The sequence below is a fragment of the Lates calcarifer genome, linkage group LG4, assembly GCF_001640805.2.
Source record: "Lates calcarifer isolate ASB-BC8 linkage group LG4, TLL_Latcal_v3, whole genome shotgun sequence".
Classification (NCBI taxonomy): domain Eukaryota; kingdom Metazoa; phylum Chordata; class Actinopteri; family Centropomidae; genus Lates; species Lates calcarifer.
Window position 1 is genome coordinate 24613950 of NC_066836.1, and position 20488 is coordinate 24634437.

Here is a 20488-nt window from a genome sequence, read left to right on the forward strand (position 1 = left end):
TGAGCAGCTCTCAGAGAGTATAAACGGGTTACAATGAAATTACTGTGGATTCCGTTTTTAAAATAGCTAATACTGATCCATTACAGGAAGTCTTCTTTGACACACTTTTAATTTTTTCCATGTCAAACTTCTATTGCTTTTTAAGTATGTCACAGTTAACAGTAAACCAGTCCAGTCAAAGTGGAACAGTAAATATACAGCTGCAGCCAGTCATTTCAATGAAAAGGGCAATCAGATGAGTCTGTGGGGCCCACATTATTACAAAATTAAACAGCAGCAAGTCTTTTCTGAAACAAAGTCTCTGGACAATCAAGTTTTTGATTGAACTGGTCTCTGATGAAGAAATAGTCTTTGTAATATGAGTCAACTAAACTTAAATGTAGTATAAAAATGATTGGCTTCTGACTGAAAAAAGAGGTCAAACAGAAAAGCAACATTTGTCTTTAATATAATCAAAGATGGATAAAGTTGCTCAGTCACAATTAGTGAGTAGTTTTTGTAGAAAAAACAATAACCCCAGGTTAACCCCAGATCACATGAACTCTGTCATCCCTCCTCCTATTTCAGCCTCTCTAATAATAATAATGGGGCGGCTGTGGCTCAGTAGGTAGAGCCACCATTCCGAAGGGCGGTGGTTCGATTCCTGGCTCCTCCAGTCCGCATGCCGTAGTATCCTTGGGCAAGATACTGAACCCCAAGTTGCCTCCGATGTTTGTCATTGGTGTGTGAATGTGTGTGTCTGTGCTAGAAAGCACTATTGTATAGAGGTGCTGTATGAATGTGTGTGAATGGGGTGAATGTGATCTGTAGTGTGAAGCGCTTTGAGTGGTCGAAAAGACTAGAAAAGCGCTATATAAGTACAGTCCATTTACCATTTAATAATCCTTAACAACATGAAATTTACCTATGTGATAATTCATATCGGTCAAAATAGAGTTCAAATCTGATACAGCCAAATATTAACGTATTGGTCAATTGCATCTTATTACATGTTTAATCAGCCAACAAAATGATGTGATCTGAGTCAGACAGGTCAATCCAAATTCACTGACCTTTAAGGATAGCCAGATCTTCTCCAACCCTCTGTAGGCGTATTGCTCCCTCCTCCACATCTCTTAAAGTGAGCTGGCCAGGAGGGGAGGTAGTGCTCTTTGTAAATGGTCCACATAGTCCTCCAGTTCACTGGGAGGAGAAAAATATATCAGTGGTATTAACAGTCAATAGGAAACTGAACTACAATATGTGATAGTCTTACTGTAGGCATAGGATGGCAGCAGAGAGCACACAGCAGGAGTTCCACAGTACTGCTGATAGTACCGCTGATAACATAATAACAAAATGATTCTAATCACTTGATTCTAATCACTTTATCTACTGTACATAAAAGTGTACAGTGTGATGTGTGCTGAAGTGAGTACTGTATTTTGACATGGAATTGTGAAACTAGTTGACAACAAACACGTCACCAAGCAAACCAGTTTGACAATGTCTATGAATTTATGACTCATACTGTGTGTGTGTGTGTGTGTGTGTATGTGTGTGTGTGTGTGCTGGTTTGGCCTTCACATTTCTTACAAACCTCCAGGGTTTAGGGTTTAGGGTTAACATACACACTTGGTCTTCCTGAACCTAGTCAGATTCAGAGTTCAGCAGGAAAAGCAAGAGAATAAATTAAATCCAAAAACAACTTAAAATATTAAGCAGAGGGGACTGAGTACATCTGATTAAGTATCATGAGTTTAGTACATGAGTATTTCAGTTCTTTTCTACTTTATCTTTCGAACATTTTAGAGGAAAATTTTACTTTTTAGCAGTAGTTAGTAATTTTTGATGGATTTTTTTTAATAGTGTTGCATTTATTTGAAAGCTTCAGTGATTAAATGATAACTCACCAAAAATATATAAAGCTGTTAAAAAAATAAAGTTCAGCTGACAGACTTTGTGTTGTACATACTGGTCCTAAATCACTTGCTTATAAATCCAGGTTCTTCTGTTGCTACCAAGGCCTCATGGAGGTGAACTCCTGTTGAGGAGCAGGCCAAGAAGAGAGTAACTCCTCTCTCTTGAGGAAAAGTGGAGAAGAGGAGAACGAGAAGATTGGAGAACATCTGGGTTTGTTGTCCAGGTGATATCATGGCCATACAGTGATCAATGGTAGCTGGAATTTGGAAGATTTTACACCTAAGTGTGAAAAGATGAAGGACCCTGAGAGAATGAGATCACTGGCCATCTTTTGTCTATGGAACAAAAGGGAGCAATGTGGTCTGATCATTTTGTGTGGGCTGATGCCTCACAATGGTCACTTCTTTACTCTTCATATTGACAACTCTACCTCAATCTAGATTTCAACTCTCTCAACCCAATCAACTCTGACCCACATGTGAACTCTTTTGTGTATGAACTAATGTTGAAACTACACACAACTACAACAACACTTAGTAGCAAAATGTCCAATTAATTTTGAACCCTTTTAGCACGTACATCTATGCGTTACATTAACATCTGGACAATCACTGCCACCTTCTAACATTTTTGCACTCTACACTTTACATTTTATATTTTACACTTTACTTTTTAATTATGTATATTTATGTTCCTTGTAAATATAGCTCTTGTTTTTTGCTCTTTTCTTTTACAATAACTGTCCTTTAGCACCAATATACCAAGACAAATTCCTTGTATGTGCAAACTTGGCAATAAAGTCTGATTCTGATTCTACTTACAGTATATATACACAGTTCTTTATATATTCATGTAAACCCACTCAAATTAAAGCTGGGACAAAGGTCTGTGATAGATGTTTGGAGACAGGACATGCTGATTTCAAGTGGGCTACTGGAACTCTCATGACAAGAGCTAAAAAATACTGAACTAATGGATTTGCAACATGTTTATGTTTTTTTTTTATCTTAGACAATAGATATATTTGTTTTAAAATTCTAACAAAAAGTGCAGGGAGTTCCCAGGGTCCGCAGTATCTCTTATAAAGTTTCCTTATAAACTTTCACTGCTGATTGGCTGTTACCTGTGCTGTGGCACCAATCAGATGGTGCTGTGGGTGGGACAATGCTGGAGACAGAGTAGTGACTGCAGACAGAGAGGCGCACCTGAGCCAAAATAACCCAGTTTTAAATTGATCTCTTATCGCCCATCAGATAAAAAAAAAAAAGGCTGATGCCGATATGTGTCAAAATGCAGAATATCGGCGCCAATAATGGGTCTATCCCTACCTGACATGATCCACTCTACTGACTGAAGAAGCTACCAGTGCCTGGCAGCACAAATGAACAAGCTGCTAACAACAGGCACTCATCCAAACTGTCTAACACAGGGCAGGACAACCTTGATCACGAAGGATTCCCGTAAGGTTACGACACCTTTGAACTACTGGCCAATAACCTGTCTCTTCACAACACAGAAGCATCGCTCAGGCACCATGGCGGCTAAGTTGAGTAGGCACGGGTCAATACATAAGTAAAGCTGTCAAGGGCATTGCAAAGCACCAGCTACTTGTCGATAGAGCGATCACCCAAGACTAGACAGACCAACCTGAGCACTGCCTGAGAGAAAGCCTACGACTTAATGCCCCATACAAGACCATTACACAGGTCACCATTAAGTGAGACATAAACCAAGGTGATTCACTGTCCCTGCAAATACAGATTCAGAAGTGGAGTAACCATCAGCCACCTTCTATAAATGGATAGCATCAAGCTGTACACTGTACAGTGAACAAGACATTGACTCACTGATCCACCTCACCAGGGTCTACAATGAGAACATCGGGATATCATTTGGACTGGACAAGAGTGGCTGCATGGTGACAAAGAGAGGGAAGGTGATAAGTTCTGAAGTGGTGGCATCACCCAAAAACAAAATAGCAGACATACAGGACAGTGTGAGGTACCTGAGTATCCCAGAGGCCAATGGAAGCCACGATGAGGACATAAGGAGATCTGCTATAACCAAATACCTCCAGAGGGTAAGACAGGTACTGAGAGGCCAGCTCAGTGGTAACACAAGACAGCACAAGATGTTAGAAACATCACATGTATCATGTCATCTCTGCAGATTAGTCAGCTGCATAGTCATGCTGCCAATCTACCACATCCCAAAGGTGCTCTATTGGATTCAGATACGGTGACTGAGAAAGTTAATGCAGCGCAAAGGTTTAATGAACATTGTTATGTTAATGAAACCTGTTTGAGATGACTGACTTTGTGACATGGTGCACTATTATGTTGGAAATAGTCATTAGAAAATGAACAGTTTCTCTCTCTGATGCCAAGACACCAAATGTGAAGATTTGTTTGAGCAGGTTGTTTTGGCTATGAGTAAATTTGAACTACCATTTGTAACTTTACTGTACTTTTACTCTTACTCAAGTAAATTTGTGATATAATATATGTAATCTTAATCCAATACATTAGGGTACATGCTTTTTGTTACTTTCATTTATCTATAAATAAATACATCTGAGCTCAGCAGTTGTCTGGCTGTGAGAGATAATCATTAGCCTACTAGCCAATCATAGCTGCAGCACCACAGGCGGATGGAGGTGTGGCCCTACTTTCTCCACAACCCCCTTTAGCTGACTATAGCTCAAGAACATGAAGGATGATGAGACCCATCTCTCTCTGTCTCCTGCAGATTGGCATCAGCTGCCTGACATCTTATGTCCTGCCGGTGGGACGACATACCTTGTGTGTGAGGTACACGTGTAGCTGGCTCACTGTTATGACATATGTAACAAACAATGAAAGACAACCTAAGGAATCCACATATACCAAGCATGTCATGCTAGGTTATCAGCCAGGGGATGAAATAATGCTCCAATGCTCAATTTTAGTGATGAAAAAAAGCAGTTTGAATGAATGGGCTCCGGGACTGCCAGGGCTCCCTGAAATAAAGTTGTCGAGGGTGGGATGTCTGCTAATGGAGTTGAGAATCCGGTCCTATACAACAGTATAGTGGCTAACTATTTTGAACTGAATTGGATCTCAATCAGCAAGGATTTACTTTTACACTACATTGCAGACATTGACTTGCAGTCATTGTGGCCACTCCCTTAAAGCCCCTCCCTTCGACACCAAAAACCAAGAAAGTTGAAACTGAAAACCAGTAACACTGAAAAATTACTGGCAGTGTAAAAAACTGTCACTGAAAAAAGGAAGACATGAAGAAAAAAAATCTGCAGATTGACAAGATGCGTTGTCTGTATTTTAGTTTTCTGTGGAACTTTTTTCAGTGTTAATATAATTTTGTCTAATATAAGTATTTCAATGCCAATGTCTCTTTTCTGTGCATTGCTCCCTGACTGATCCCTCTGGCACAATAATCTCAACAATATCCTGTAGTGTGTGATGCACCATTATTTTCAAATCTTACAGTGTACGTATGTTTGAGATAGAGGGAAGAACATCTGCTAGGTTATGTGCGTAATGCAAACCAATTTCAAAGTTTATTAACACCTGTAGTCTCGGCCAGGCTGAAGTAATTCAATCACTGGCTCTCTCTACAAAGAAAGTGGCATATCTTTCAGTTCATAATATATTTAAGCTAGATTGCTAAGCAATATAAACTAACTGACATTTGAGTTAGTAATTTTGTGAAGAAAAGCGTATAGGTGAAGCTTAGTTGATGTTTGGTATTTTAGTAATGATGGATGTGATTTGTATTGGTGTGCAGGGAGATAACTGTGTCACATGCACTCTGAAACTCCTGCTCATGATAAATGCCAGGCCTCTGTTTGCACAGTCAGCTGTGCTATGAAGTCAATGTGTGGCATGTTAACATGAGAAAAAGCCCTGATGTTTCTGGAAACCCATGCCATAGCAGATCAAATCACTGCCCATTCCCCAGCTCTATTTTTAACAATATGTTTCTTCACATTCTCTCTCTGCCTAAAGATGCTGTTGTGCTGTGTCTTATATGCCACAAACGATTTGACTACAGCTGCAGTGACATCATTTGAGGCATGATGTCAGAGTAAGCATGTCAATGTTGAAAAGGCTATATCACAACTTCAGAAATAATTGCCACGAATGGAAAGTCCAATCTGTGCTTCAAAATTGAGCAAAAGAGAATCATCTCTTGACATTTCACAGAGCTGATGTTTTGCCATGCACTCATAGTGTTGCACAGTGTAGAAGAATTACTTAAATCCAGTGTTTCTCTGCTTAGCTCACTTTCTGCCACAAAGTAGGCTGACACATGTCCTGTCACATGGAAGTATTACCAAAATGTAATTTTATCCTGTCTTTTAACAATGATTGGTTGTTGAAGAATAAGTCTGGTGTTAGTCTATAGTTTTCTTTTAGTCTACAAATCCCATGGCACGACCAAAACTAATGTATGTTATAAAAATAAAACTAAGAAATTTTATTTACATGGTGCATTTCAAGATACTAAAAGACCCTTTACATGATAATTAAATGAGTAAAAAAGAGGGACGCAACACAAGCTCAGGGTAGTGAACATAGCAACGTCAGAATATGTTTGGGGAGAGAGTTTAAAAGGGAGGGTTTGGCTCTGTCACCCCAGGTCAGTGCTTAGTCCTGGATATTGGGGACAGGAGGTTGGTCAGAGGAGGCCTGATGATGGAGGGCTTTGTGAGTGATATGAAGGAGTTTGAACTGAATTGGTTGCAGGACAGGGAGCACGAGGGGTAGTGGGGCTGTGGGCCACAGACAGGACAGGTAGGTCCGAACGTGTTGAGAGACTAACTAACTAACTGACTCAGTAATGTCAGTCACACAGCAATAGCTATCTAAAGTTTGCTAACATTAGCCACCATGAGCTACTGATCATAGCAGACCACAACTGTGTTGACAGATCTTTGTGTCCTGACTTGAGCAAGGCTGTGTTTTATTTCTAATGAAACCAACTTATTATTTGTAAGAGAATGGCTGTGCTACTACTACGTTTTCAGTGAGTCATTCTTCTAATAGACAGTTTCCAACGAAATTCAAACTTACCTGAGGTGCATGAGTATTCTGTCCTCTGTAGCCAGGTAGCGGGTCCTCTCCCCCTCTATCTCAGCTCTCCATCTGTATGCTGCCTCCTCAGACTGAGCCAGCCGATCACACATCAACATCAACAGCTCCTGACTTGCCATCTGCAGCATCGCATTTACACTCTCTTGGTTTGACAGCTGAAACACATAGAACAAAAATACATTTACAGCTCCTACTCCTGTGCCTTTGAGTTGATCATTTTTGTATTGTTTACATGCTAAATAAGACAAAAATCATTTCAGAATATTTTTTTCTTCAAATTCCTTTTTTCTTTGCCTGTAACACATACAATATTTTTGTTGACTCATCTTGAATTTCAGGGGAATTACAGAAATCCAGTCAAGTGTGATTTGAGGTAACAAGCCAACCCCTGGCCATCATATAGAGCCACACCTGACTATTAGCTGCTGGCTAGCTAGCAGAGCAGTAAGTTTGTTTACATTTCCAAAGAAGTGTGGCTTAGGTCCAATTTATTAATTTCAGCCTTATCCCCCTCCTCCTGATCTAACAGTGTGGGTTAGGGTTAGGTGAACAGTCCTAACAGTCTCATAACTAAACCCTACCCACATGTAGTGTTGCACTCAGAATGTGTCACATGATTGAAGCCTTAGGACTAAAGCATCCACTTCCCTTTTGTTTTGAACAACATCACATGTTGTCTAAGTTCACGCTGTACTCGGTTTAAACCTGCAGTGACTGGTGTTTTTAGTTGATAGTTGTTAGTTGGTAAACTTGTTATCAAACAGTGGATTATTTCCACATCCAGCAGTTACAGAGCAACATAACCAATTATTTGGGGTGGTGTTTGTGTCCACCTTTGTTCTTGGTTTGTTTTTGGTCTCAAGCAACTCCTGAGAGAAATATTTGCCTCTACATGCTCCACTATGTTCATCAGCTAGTCTCTAACAGTGTCTGTCTGGTGTTTGCTGCTGAGCAGGTTGCGGACAGTGACTTTTAACAGCTTCTACTCTGAAAACAGACCTACTGCAGCCAAAAGCAATACCATGAGAGCAGCGAGAGTGAACCAAAACTGTAAAGTTGTGGTCCAGGCAGATAAACAATGAGCTGAAACTGACTATAAAACTTGATAAAGCTGAGGGGAACTGCAGACTCATCTGATAATTCATCATTACTGTATCAACGTCTTTCACAGTGTCACACTGTTTTGACATTATCATTTCATGCTTTCTTTATTGTAGAAAATAATCAGTTGATTTAAGGCTTACACAAATCTGTAATTCACTGTAATTCACATACATACATTGTATATTGTTCTTTGTACATTATCCATTAATCAGCCTTCATCTATAGTGTGATCATGTTGCATCCATTTCAGTTATTATTATTATTATGTTTTTTTCTGTTATTTATGCTGCACTGATAAGAATAAGTGAAACAGGTACCTGTAGGTGTCTGAGTTGGCCGAGTTGCAGTCGCAGCTCACACACATGTCTCTTTGCTAATACCAAGCCCTGCTGCAGCCTGCTGTCAGAGGGAGGAGCCTGAAGAGCCAGAAGGGCAGGACTGCAGCTGTCAATCAAAGTGGCAGGGTTCTGAGGCTCAGGTGACACCCCTGAAAATCAAAGAAAGGTGATTTTAACATTATTGTTATGTTAAGCGCATATGTAGCCGTATGTATGATAGTAATGTCAACATGTGTTGTAATTGTGATCTCACCAGGTCTGTTGTTGAGCAGTTTGCATCCAGCATTCTCACTGAGAAGACACACAGACCTCAAACCTCATGATCCTTGTTCTAGTCAGGGTTTATACAGTATACATGACTAAGTTTACGTTAGTACCAGAATTATTTCTTCCTTCAGTGGAATAAAAGACTTTATAAGCTGACATTGGTTTAAGGGGATAAAGGCAGATGTTCAGACCTGACAGTGTCCTTGACTCCTTGAACATCTGGTCCCATGGACAAAGCATGGTGCACCAACCCTGCTAGGCTGGCTATCTGCTCCTCCATGGCTTTCATTCTCTCACTAAAAAATAGAAACACATGTTTCCATTACATAACATCTGTCTGTCAAGTAGTGTTGTAACACGTGTATTCAGCTCTTCAACTGCACTGTAAGCAGTTTATCAGACATGATAATGTTTGAGGGGAGGGGGGTGATACAGGAGAACTTCATTACTGGAGGAATAACAGAAAAAAGCCTGAGAGGAATTTGCTAAAATACATGTTGACAAGCTACGAAGTTTCTGGGAGAATGTTCTGTGGACTGATGAAACAAAACAGGAGCTTTTTGGCAAGTCACGTGAGCTTTATGTTCACATGGAGGGAGGTTCAGCCATGTTTTGGGGCTGCTTTGCTGTGTCTGGCACAGTGGGCCTTGAATCCATGCAGGGCACAATGAAGGCTCAAGACTATCAAGGCATTCTGGAGAGAAACATACTGCCCAGTGTCAGAAAGCTCAGCCTCGGTTGTACATGGGTCCTCCAACAGGATAATGACCCAAAACACACTGCTAAAAAGCACCCAAGAATGGCTGAAAAAAACAATGGGCTATTCTTAAATGGCCATCCATGAGCCCTGATATTAATTCTATTGAACATCTATGGAAAGATCCGATAAATGCGGTGTGCAGAAGCCACCCCTCAAACCTGAGAGAGAGCTCCAATCTGAAGCGCTGGTAATTTGTGGTTTCTGAGGCTGGTAACTCTAATTAACCTATCCTCTACAGCAGATGTAACACTTTGTTGAGAGCCAGTTTCATTATGGCATTTGATGGTTTTCATGACTACACTTGAGGATACATTCAAAGTTCTTGAAATTTCCAGGTTGACTGACCTGCATGTCTTTAAGTAAAGATGGACTGTTGTTTCTCTTTACTTAGTTGAGTGGGACTTACCATAATGTGGATTAGAACAGTAGTCGAATAGAGAGAACTGTATATTAATCCTAGCTCTGCACAACACAACTGATGGTCTAAAACACATTAGAAAGCAAGAAATGTCACAAATTATTGACAAACTCTTGACAAGGCACACTTGTTAATTGAAAACTATTCCAGATGACTATCTCATGAAGCTGAGAGAATGCCAAGAGTGTGCAAAGCTGTCATCAAAGCAAAAGACTCTAACATGTTCTGCTTTATTTCACATTTTTTATTATGTGTTTCTTCATATTTTTGAGGTCTTCAGTATTAATCTATGATTGTAGAAAGTAATAAAAACAAAGAAAAACCACTGAATGAGAAGGTGTGTCCAAACTTTTGACTGGTACTATATATGAGGCCTTGAAAATATTAAAGCACACCAGAAGTAAGAAAATCCCCTCAAACTATGACATTTTTCCTTTATAATATATTGATCTGAATTAATTCATTTGTATGTCTGTACGGATATTAAAAATGTGCTCTCTGTCACCATTTTGGATGGGTAATGCCTGCGGGGGTTTTGTGTTGAAGTTGTTCCATATATCCCAGAACTGATTTTGATTAATGGCTTTCTTCAAGTTTCTTGAAATTTTGTTTTTTTGTCCCTGATAAGTACATTTATATCTATTTACAATTTCATTGTACCTGATCCATAAGGATGGGCTTGTTATGGAAATCTTCTGTTCAGTAAAGCACAGAGTCAACGGTTGTCTTTCTGTAGGTTTAATTCTTACGTTTGCAAATGGACTCACTGCACTTTTCAAGCATGAGACGTACAATGAGTACCAAGTACAACAGATTACAGGTTAAATGCATGTTTGGTTGGCAGTGCTTTTCATTTGATTTGACATTTTTCTCAGGTCTTTTCTGATCATCCTGCATTCTTGAACAAGCCAATTCTTTACGTTTTACCTTTTATTAAGCTTCTGTTTTTGTTTTACACTGTCAGCTTTAATAGCTTCTTTATGAAATATCATATTTATACTATAAGTGGCCTTGTTTACACCACATCTGGTAGGGACATATTAATTTTGGTTAAGGCCATGATGAATTTGTCTCCACTGTCTGAGGTCCATCTGTAAGTAGGATTTCATTTATACAGCTTGTAAACATGGTATCTCAGGAAGGTCTTGAAGGAATCACTTCAAATTTGGCACAAACATTAATTTGGATTCATAGCTGAATTGATTAGATTTTAGTGGTCATAGGCAGATGTCGCTGTGACCTCACAAAACACATTTTTGGCCTAATGAATGAGATATCTCAAGATTGCCCTGAGGGAATTTCCTCAAATTTTGCACAAATGTTTACTTGGACTTGGATGAGATTTTGATGGTCAAAGGTCAAGATCACTGTGACCTCACAAAACATGTTTTTGGCATTGTGAATGCGATATCTCACATGCTAATTAACAACAATTAGACTGGTTGGCATACAACCACAAGGCAGTAATTCTAGTTTCTGTCTGTCATTTGACCTGAGAGTTCAAAAAACACATTCATTTAGTTAATATTTGAAAGGTGGGGTTTGCTGTCTGAAGCACGGTTAGTGGAGGACTCCATGTCACTGATTGGATATTCTTATACACTTGATCCAAGAGCTGAGGATTATGTGAATCTCTCTCTGAAGAGTCCCCTCTGAATATACATATGAATGCACAGACCTAAGACCTGACAGAGATGCATTACGTATTTGATACCTATGAATTCAAGGACTTCTTTCTTCAGCTCAAAGGTTGGGGAGTAGAAACCCTGAATGTCCCAGCAGCTTATATGAATCCCTGTCCGCTGATGTTCTTCCCCCGTCCTCTCTTTCCACTCAGGCTCTCTGCTGAACCATGACCTGCTGTACAAATTACTAAATGGACTGCACTTATAGCACTTTTCTAGTCTTATCGACCACTCAAAGCGGTTCACACTACAATTCACATTCAGCCATTCACACACAGCACTTGTTTTTAAACATACAAAGTGCATTCTAACACATTCTCACACCGATGACACATTGGGGGCAAAGCAGGGTTCAGTATCTTGCCCAAGGATACTTCAGCATGCGTACTGGAGGATCGATCATTGCAGTTGATTCCAATCATTGATTCTTTATATAAAATGTAGAACTATCAAACAAAGCCATATGATAGTTGAAATAATATTTAGGGCTCAACCCTATATTAGCCTTGTGGATTTTCTATTTAAAAAGCCAAACATTACAGTGACCCACTTGTAAATACGTTATTTCTGTATTTCTACTAAAGGTAGTACTACTAAAGGTAGTACCAAAGATTTATGTGGACTTTGTAGTTGCTACTCTCAGACCTCCGAACTCTAAACTTAAAGTAGTAAACTAACTTGATGAGCTGGCACCGTCCCTCAAACATCACAGTGACAGATGCAAGGAAGAAAACAAACAAACAAACAAAAATAGTAATCAGCTGACTTTTTCTTAATTTAGCAAACATAGCATAAAGTGCTTACAGTGAAATAAGATGACTAGAGTGACTCTTAGCTCACCTCTGGGTGTTGCTGGCAGTCACACAGCCCTGAAACAATCTTTCAGGTTGTGTGAGAGGGCTGTTCATAAAAACAGGTGAGGTGGAAGATGACAAGCCTCTTCCTCTGCTTCTGTTTGTGATCTCCACTGTAGCTCCATTACTGTCCCGCTGCAGGGATTGGCGAACCTGTGACATCCTCTCTGGAGACACAAGGCCCACACTTCCGGTGATCTGTCCATCACTCATCCTGACTCTGCAAGGGGAAGTGGGTGGGGTTTTGGTTCCCAGAGGATGTAGCTGGCTGTGTCCATACTTCCAGCTCTTCTGCCTGGATGATGGAAAAAAGATGGAGCAATGGATGGATTCATGTACACCTACTTAAAAGAACAATGTCTTCACGGCCAGAGTGAGGTCCACACCAGGGAAAAATACTACTACTCACATGTCTGCATGTCTAAATTCAAATCAATCACTACATCAGCTGATATCACTGATCAGGTCTGCCTCTCTTATTAAATAGAGGCATTGCCATTACCAAAGGGGATATTTACCTATAATTATTTACAACAAACCATAAGCAGAACAACAATGTCTTATTTCAATGTTTTCATTTAGTGTAAATGAGACCAGCTACAGCTGATAAAACCAGATGAATAATTGTTTTATTGTATCAGGAATAAAGAACTGGAGAATGATTTAAAAAATAATAGCTACTCTTCTATCTTTCTGCAGCAATATACTTTACTACGGTCTCTGATTCTTTACTGTTACTGAATCTTTTGCTGATGATCATTCTTTGGTGCTGTTGCTGACTATTTACTACTGTCACTCATTCCTTCCTATAGTTGCTTTACCACTGTCACGGACTGATTTCAGAAATATTTTTCTTTGCTGCAGTGGTCAGTCAGCAGTATTAAATCAGTTGTAGAAGCTATCTGTATACTTTTATAATTTTCCCACAATCAAAAGGAAATACCTTCAAATATGTACCTGATCCAAAACCCACAACTTATAGCATTGCTTTCCTTCATTTCACCTGATAAATCTCAGTGTGGTCCTTCAGTAAATAAGGGCTAAAACTATTTGACTAATTAATAGTCCTCTGTTATGCTACGTATACACTTCACACCTATTACGAGTAGCAGTTTTTTTAATACATTTGTAGTACTACATTTGTCATGGTTATGTGGTCATAATGTGTTATTGTTTTATGAAAATCAGTTGTCAAAATGAATGAAGGAAAATATCACTATAAATGTACACAATTATTTCAAGTTATAATCTTTAAGATTATCATGACACCACACCTCATTTTTGACCATTTCTAATGTCATAATTTTGCCTGCACAAGCCACTCAGTGTAGTTATATTCTGTGATTACCTCTCCAGAGGTAATCACAGAATGTAACAATGGCAGTTTTCATTGTTACTGGTGGAGTCAGCCTTTACTGACTAGATTCAGATTACCTGTTACTAACTCAATATCTCCCTTTTCCCGTAGTCGTGTTCTCTTCCATCTCTCTCCTCTTCTGTCATTTTCTATTTTCTTCTTTTTTCTTTTTATTTTTCTTCTATTTTCATTTTCTGCCTCTGGAGCTGGAGAGTCTGATCTGCAAGTCTCCTGCTGCTCATAGAACTCCACTCAACACCTGCTGCTATAACTTACCTGTACTGCTATTAGTTTTATTGCTAAGTTAGCAGTTAATACTTTAATTATCACTACTATCATTACTATTACTGTTATGCTATGTTATACTATGTTCTGCTCTTACTATTCTCTATCCCCTCTGTTGTGATTTGGCACTATATAAATAAAACTGAATAGAAAAATTGAATTGAATTACCCTCACACACAAGACAATGACAGAAAGGGATGCAAAAAGTGGGGAGGCCATGGCTCAGTAGGTAGAACGGGTCACTGATCGGAAGGTCAGTGGTTCGATCCGGCTTCTCCAATCCGTGCCGAAGTATCCTTGGGCAAGATACTGAACCCCACGTTGCCTCTGATGGTGTGAATGTCATTGGTGTGTGAATCGGTATGAATGTGTTAGAGTGCTTCGTGTGCAGAGCAAGCGCTGTATGAATGTGTGTTTGAATGGGTGAATGTGACACGTAGTGTACAAGTGCTTTGAGTGGTCGATACAACTAGAAAAGCGTTATATAAGTACAAGTCCATTTACCATCCATTTACCAAAGTAACCTAGTGTAACCATTTGTAGTTTGATCTGACTGATAACAGCTTTGCGGTTTACTGGTTACTCCCCAACAGCCATATCAGAACTGTATTAATTTACTGCTAATAGAGAACATTTCCTACTGCTGCTGCTTTACATGTAAAGACTGGCCTTTATTGTGAAGCAGTCACAGGAAACTTGGTATTTGCCACTAACTGCTGACAGTGATTATTATAAATTTGTCTTCAAAACAATTAAGTTGATGGTGTCATTGGAGATATAAGAGAGTAACAGAGGCAAAAAATGTGAGTTTGTGTGGCTGCACTGTAAACTCATACACCATGCTGTATTTCTTGTATGTGTTGTATTTCTGATAAAGTAGCTGCACAATCACTGTTTGCTGTAGTGTTACACTAAACAGGATTGAAATCCTAAGGATTAGAACTCAAACCTGCTGGAAGAGTTTTGTCTGATATATTAATTAATATATTAATAAAATATGTTCTTGTTGACATTAAGGTATTGCTCGTGACCTTAGTCAACCCCTCACTTTCTGTGCTCTGCTGTTAGATCATGCTCAAATTAAGCAGAACTGACTGAAAAAAAATCACCTTCAAACAGTACTCAGATGTTTCACAAGTCAGCTGGATTGGGTTATGTTTTCATGTTTGTGCCACTGTTTCCAAATGAAGACACTGCATACGAATCTGGATCGAGTGATCAGTGTGCGCACCTGTGGATGGAGTGGGTCACATGGTCCATGCTGTCTCCGTAGCCCATCAGGGGTTTAATGGAGGCCCGGTACTGCTGCAGTCCCCCTGGGATCCCTGGGACCCCAGCATCCACCATGTCTGCAGTGAGAGAGGGAGGAGCACTGCACTGGGAGGAGGTGATGCTGAGGGGACCTCCTCCTCCATCCTGCAGGGAGGAGCAGTAGGAATCTGGGTAATGTGGTCCTCCTTCACCATGTACCACCAGGGCCATGCTCTTACTGCTGCCAATGTCCTCATCTAACACACACACATACACACACACACACACACACACACACATCAGACTTGGAGCTAAGCAAACAAACAGATCAGAGCAAACATTTCTAAACATGGATTTAGTTAGGAGAAGTCGGCAGTTAGATCACTTTAGATCATGTAGGTTTTATTTGAAAAGTCAGCTGCATCCATCCATCCATCCATTACTTATGCAGCTTATCCGTTAAGGGTCGCGGGGGGGCTGGGGCCTATCCCAGCTGTCACTGGGCAAGAGCAGGGGTACACCCTGTACGGAGAAGTCTGCTGCACTGTTGCTTAAATTCTATTATGAACTGTTTTCAATCCAGAGATAATTGGTTAAATGGCTGAATAGTTCAGCAGGGAGTGGAGATGGGTACGAGCTGTTTCTAGAAAAGAAACATAAGAACCATGCAGGACTGAAACCTGGACCTGGGATCTGTTCCAGGAAGCAGATTTAGTGAAAACATATCAGATCAAATCAAAGATCACATAAGATCATATCAGAGATCACCCATTAAGGATTTTTTTTGTGTGCTAAATGATGAATAAATGAGTTTGTCACATAAACCTAATAATGTCTGTAATGGACATTCTCATACGAGTCGTGATAATTGTGATTTATTGATAATCTTTATCACTTGTATTGTACTTCAATTGCACCTAATGAAATCAAAGAAGTGAGCATATATATATAATATGCTCAGTTCTTCTACACATCAGCGGGTGGACGGATAGTGGAGACCCCAGATCTGTGAACAAACAATCATATCATGGGGGCCTCACTCTCTGTGCACCATCAAGGCTAAACTGGCAGGGCTCATTGCCCTGTCAAGGACAGGAAGTGATAAGGGGTAATCACCCTCAGGAGATTACACAGCTTGTTTAGCTGTATGAATTAAATTTACAGCCGTTGACTCTGTGCTTTATTCAATAGACAAGATTCCCATAACAACCTGGCATCAGAAGTGGGATCACTGGGACTCAGCGCTGCAGGTGAAGATTGTGCACAACTAGAGTCTGGGACTCTAACCTCAACCTTCCCGCAAAAGAGGGTAGAGACCTGGGGGCCTGGCACCTGAGGACCAGGGCCTGCTCACCACAGTGATCCAGCGAATCCCTTTTTGGGCAAACAACCATGTCTTTCTGGAAAGTGAATTCTGAGATTCTCCATCTCGATCAATTTCTAGAATCAGGGAAGCTTCGGGTCTAGGACCAGAGACAACACTATAGAAATTTAATGCATTTCTCACTTGGTAATTTTTAACACCACACAAAAAAAAGAGTGTAAAAGAGTAAAAATTACAGTTGAAAAACTGGTTGATGAAATCTAAGGTCCCTACAACCACCTCAGAAGTAGCAACTAAATTCAAAAAAATATATATAAAATAATAATAGTACTAAAGTTCTAATATTATGAATCAAATTCATTTTCAGTAATGGGCTCCAATAATAGCAAGAATAAACAATCAAATGATACTGATAATTCACCTCAGTGGACTTCTCCTTATATTCGATTTATGATCACCAGGTATGGTAGACTAAGCGTTGGCCAACTTAAGGTATGGGTTGCACAGTGTGGTTTCCCATGTACAGGCAGTTTTAGGCTCAAACTAGACCCTGATCTGGACTCGGCTCCACCCAGAAGACGAAAGGCCATGGCAGCCAGTGCTCCGGACCTGGAGGATGGGAATGACCCTGACATGGGGGCAGCCGCTATGGCCCCAGCAGCCACCGCAGTGCCAGCTATAATACCACCTCAGCGAAAACAATGACTACTGGATGAGACCTCCACCGTACAGCACCAAATACTGCACACCCTACACTCTCCCTCCACGAGGCAGCAGAACACCACAGGGCACCAGCTTCTGCTCCAAGAACCAGAGGCAACCGTTTTTTTGGCACCTATGATCAAGGTGCCAGCAGGGGATGGGACCTCCCAGTTAATCTGCAGCCCATGGACATTCAACAATATGAAGGAAGCCGCTTCTCACCTCCCCCTAGTTCAAAACGGGGGAGCAGTATGTGACACAGCTCCTGATTTTTTGCCAACAGTTCAGACCCACAATCACTGAACTGCAATGCCTACTCCTGACCCAGATGGGGAACAACTGGTCCAAAATAGCCAGAGATTTTCCAGCAGAAGATCTCAGACTGACTGACGTAGCCTGGGAAAATGAAAACAATGCTGCGTATAGACATGTAGTGACTGGGCTTTGTGAGAGGACCGGGGCAGGTTGGACATGGGCAAAATCTCAGCCTGCAGACAGAAAGAAGATGAGACTGACCAGACTCACAGAGGTCCATACAACATACAGTGGCCTCCAAAGACCAGCAAACATGGGAGGGAGTCCACCCAATAACTTCCTGGGGGGGTGCACCTGTGAGACCATTTCATTTCTGCCTGCAGGCCTCCGCTGTGGAGCCCCTCTCGTTGTAGCCTCCGATCTCAGGTCCCCTGTGCTGTAAGGCCCGGAAATACATGCAAAATAAAATTGTGAAGTCGTTGACTTGAGTCGTTGGCTTCCATTTGTTTAATTGGTAAACATTGGTCAACATTGTAATTTGAAAACTATTCATTCCTTAACTGTGGTACATATGTTAATTTTGCATATTCTGTCTATCTGGCACATAACGTGGGTATCTATCTATCTATCTATCTATGCCACTGTGGCAACTTGTATTGATTAAAAATTTTTACTATTAACCGTTTACATGTGCCATTGCTCTCACATATTTTCATTCTGAATTTCCCTATGAATAATACAACGACATTTTACTGCAATCAGTCGACTTTAATACATACTGACAACTATGAGTGTTTAATATGACACAAGAAGCTGACGTGTCTACTTGTACTGTAAACCTGAAGATCTTCAGAGGAAAAAATATAGGCGAATTAAATGTTTTAACCATACAAGCAATGTCAGCACATATGGAGGACAGGAAAAGTTAGTAAAAACTCTTAATTATGTCATGAGACATCTTATGTATATTATTTAGCACGTTATATATATATATTTACTGTTCTATTGTATGCTATTACAGTAGATGTTCCCACCTCCTACATGTACTGTACTTTGTAACTACTTTAATTTAACTTTTAGATTGTACTGCACTATTGGCACAGGTTTATGTATACTGCTTAACTTTTGAATTTTTTCCTCCATTTCCTCACAGAACTTTCACGTTTTCAGTGTTGTCAAACACAAACTTGAATGGCTCCAGTATCAGTTCTCTGTTCTCTGTTAGTGTGGCAGTCTTCCTCCATCATCAGTGGAACAAACAACTTCACCTAGCATGAGAGGGCATGCTGTCAGCTTGATCCGTTCTACTGTCTTTCTGCAGTCATGGACAATTCAAAGAGGGAAATGGTAAAGTTTACAACACATTGTGCAGCGTTCAATGGCAAGCTTTCCACTGAAAAGAATTATCGAATGATGCATCTACAACAGATAAAAAAAATGTTAAGATCTTAATGCATAAACCAGCAGTCTTTGAATGATGTTATATGAACACAGCTTCAGTATATATTTTCATCTACACTGAACAGTCTGAACGATAGAAAAACTGTTTATGTTCTCTTGAACAACTACTAACCAATGTGGACATTCATCCAAGGTAAATGCAGACCTTTGCCCTTCCTAAAGTCCTTACATAACCGTTCAGCACACTGTTACATATGAACAGTAAGCTTACCTTACCCACAGAAAGTGCGAACCCTATCATAAAACTAGCATAAAATGAGCTAACGCTAGCCACCATTGGCGTAACTAACTTAACTCTCGCGTTGCCCTTCGTATTGCCCTTCATATTTCGTATACTTTTTTCTTCTTGCTATTATTCTAAAACAAAAGATAACCGCTTCAGAATCACGAATGTCACGCACAACAACAAATCCTACTACACACACACACACACACACACACACACACACACAAAGGCACATTGTCGGCCACCAGGTCACTTTGACCCAGAGGACAACACGAGGGTTAAAGACAACAAACAGCCTATCTACAAGTGTAACCCTCTGTAACATTTGCGAGATTTATATTTACAGTTAGTTATATATATTATAATAACTGCAGTTATTTTAATGACTACCATAAGCATTTAGACATTATCACTGTTTTGGATAGAGCAAATAAGTCACCTACCTTTGCTACAGGTGTATGGTACAGTGAAAAGGGAATGTAAAAAAACAAATCTGTGCAGCGTTTCCAGGTCTGACAGCGGAGGGGACCTGAGAGCGGCTACAACCACAGGGGCTCCACAGTTGAGAAGCCCTTTTTTTTTTGCTGTAAACCCATTTTCTCATGTTTATGTCAGGGAGTTAGGTAAGATCCCTGTATTTATTTTTGTTTTCTTTCTTTTGTCCAGTAAGGTAGCGGACCCTTTAATAGATTGTTTTGTTTGTTATTTTGGCTGTGCTCACCCCAACACCAATTTTACCTGTGTTAACCAATAAATCAGTGATATTTGGACTGAAATTTGGTTGTGGTGCTTGTAGGGTCCTAAAAATGATCTCAAATTGTTTATTATACCATCTCCATTAAATACACAGATCAGCCATAACATTATGACGAACATCCTACACACAGGTCCTTTAATTCAGTGGTGATACCAGCTGTTCCAGCTTCTTAGGTTAATTAAACTCATGAGTCAAAGTTAGAAACAGAGTTTGTTAAACTTACTTTATGGAACAGGCTTCAACCTCTCAAAAAGACACCAAGACTTCAGGTTTGCTTTTTAACTCTCATATTGGTAACAATCAAACACAATCAAAAGCAGACAGTGGTCCAAGGAACCTCTACAAACAGGAGCTAATATATAGGCACTGAACACCAACACAGGTATTTCCAGTTGTCCTGTCTCCCGCTGTGAGAGAATCACATCCAAAAATCCATGTACAAATA

The 20488-nt window shown here is 40.1% G+C and overlaps 1 protein-coding gene across 1 annotated transcript in view; it reads right to left on the reverse strand.

Annotated features, from left to right (window-relative positions):
• Positions 1-20488, reverse strand: part of LOC108896737 (sickle tail protein homolog) — a 93922-nt gene that overhangs the window by 31347 nt on the left and 42087 nt on the right. The window contains 8 exon segments of the mRNA XM_051070199.1: positions 1053-1154; positions 1157-1182; positions 6978-7153; positions 8420-8589; positions 8694-8731; positions 8899-9003; positions 12411-12719; positions 15299-15575. Coding sequence (XP_050926156.1) covers positions 1053-1154; positions 1157-1182; positions 6978-7153; positions 8420-8589; positions 8694-8731; positions 8899-9003; positions 12411-12719; positions 15299-15575 — 1203 coding nt within the window.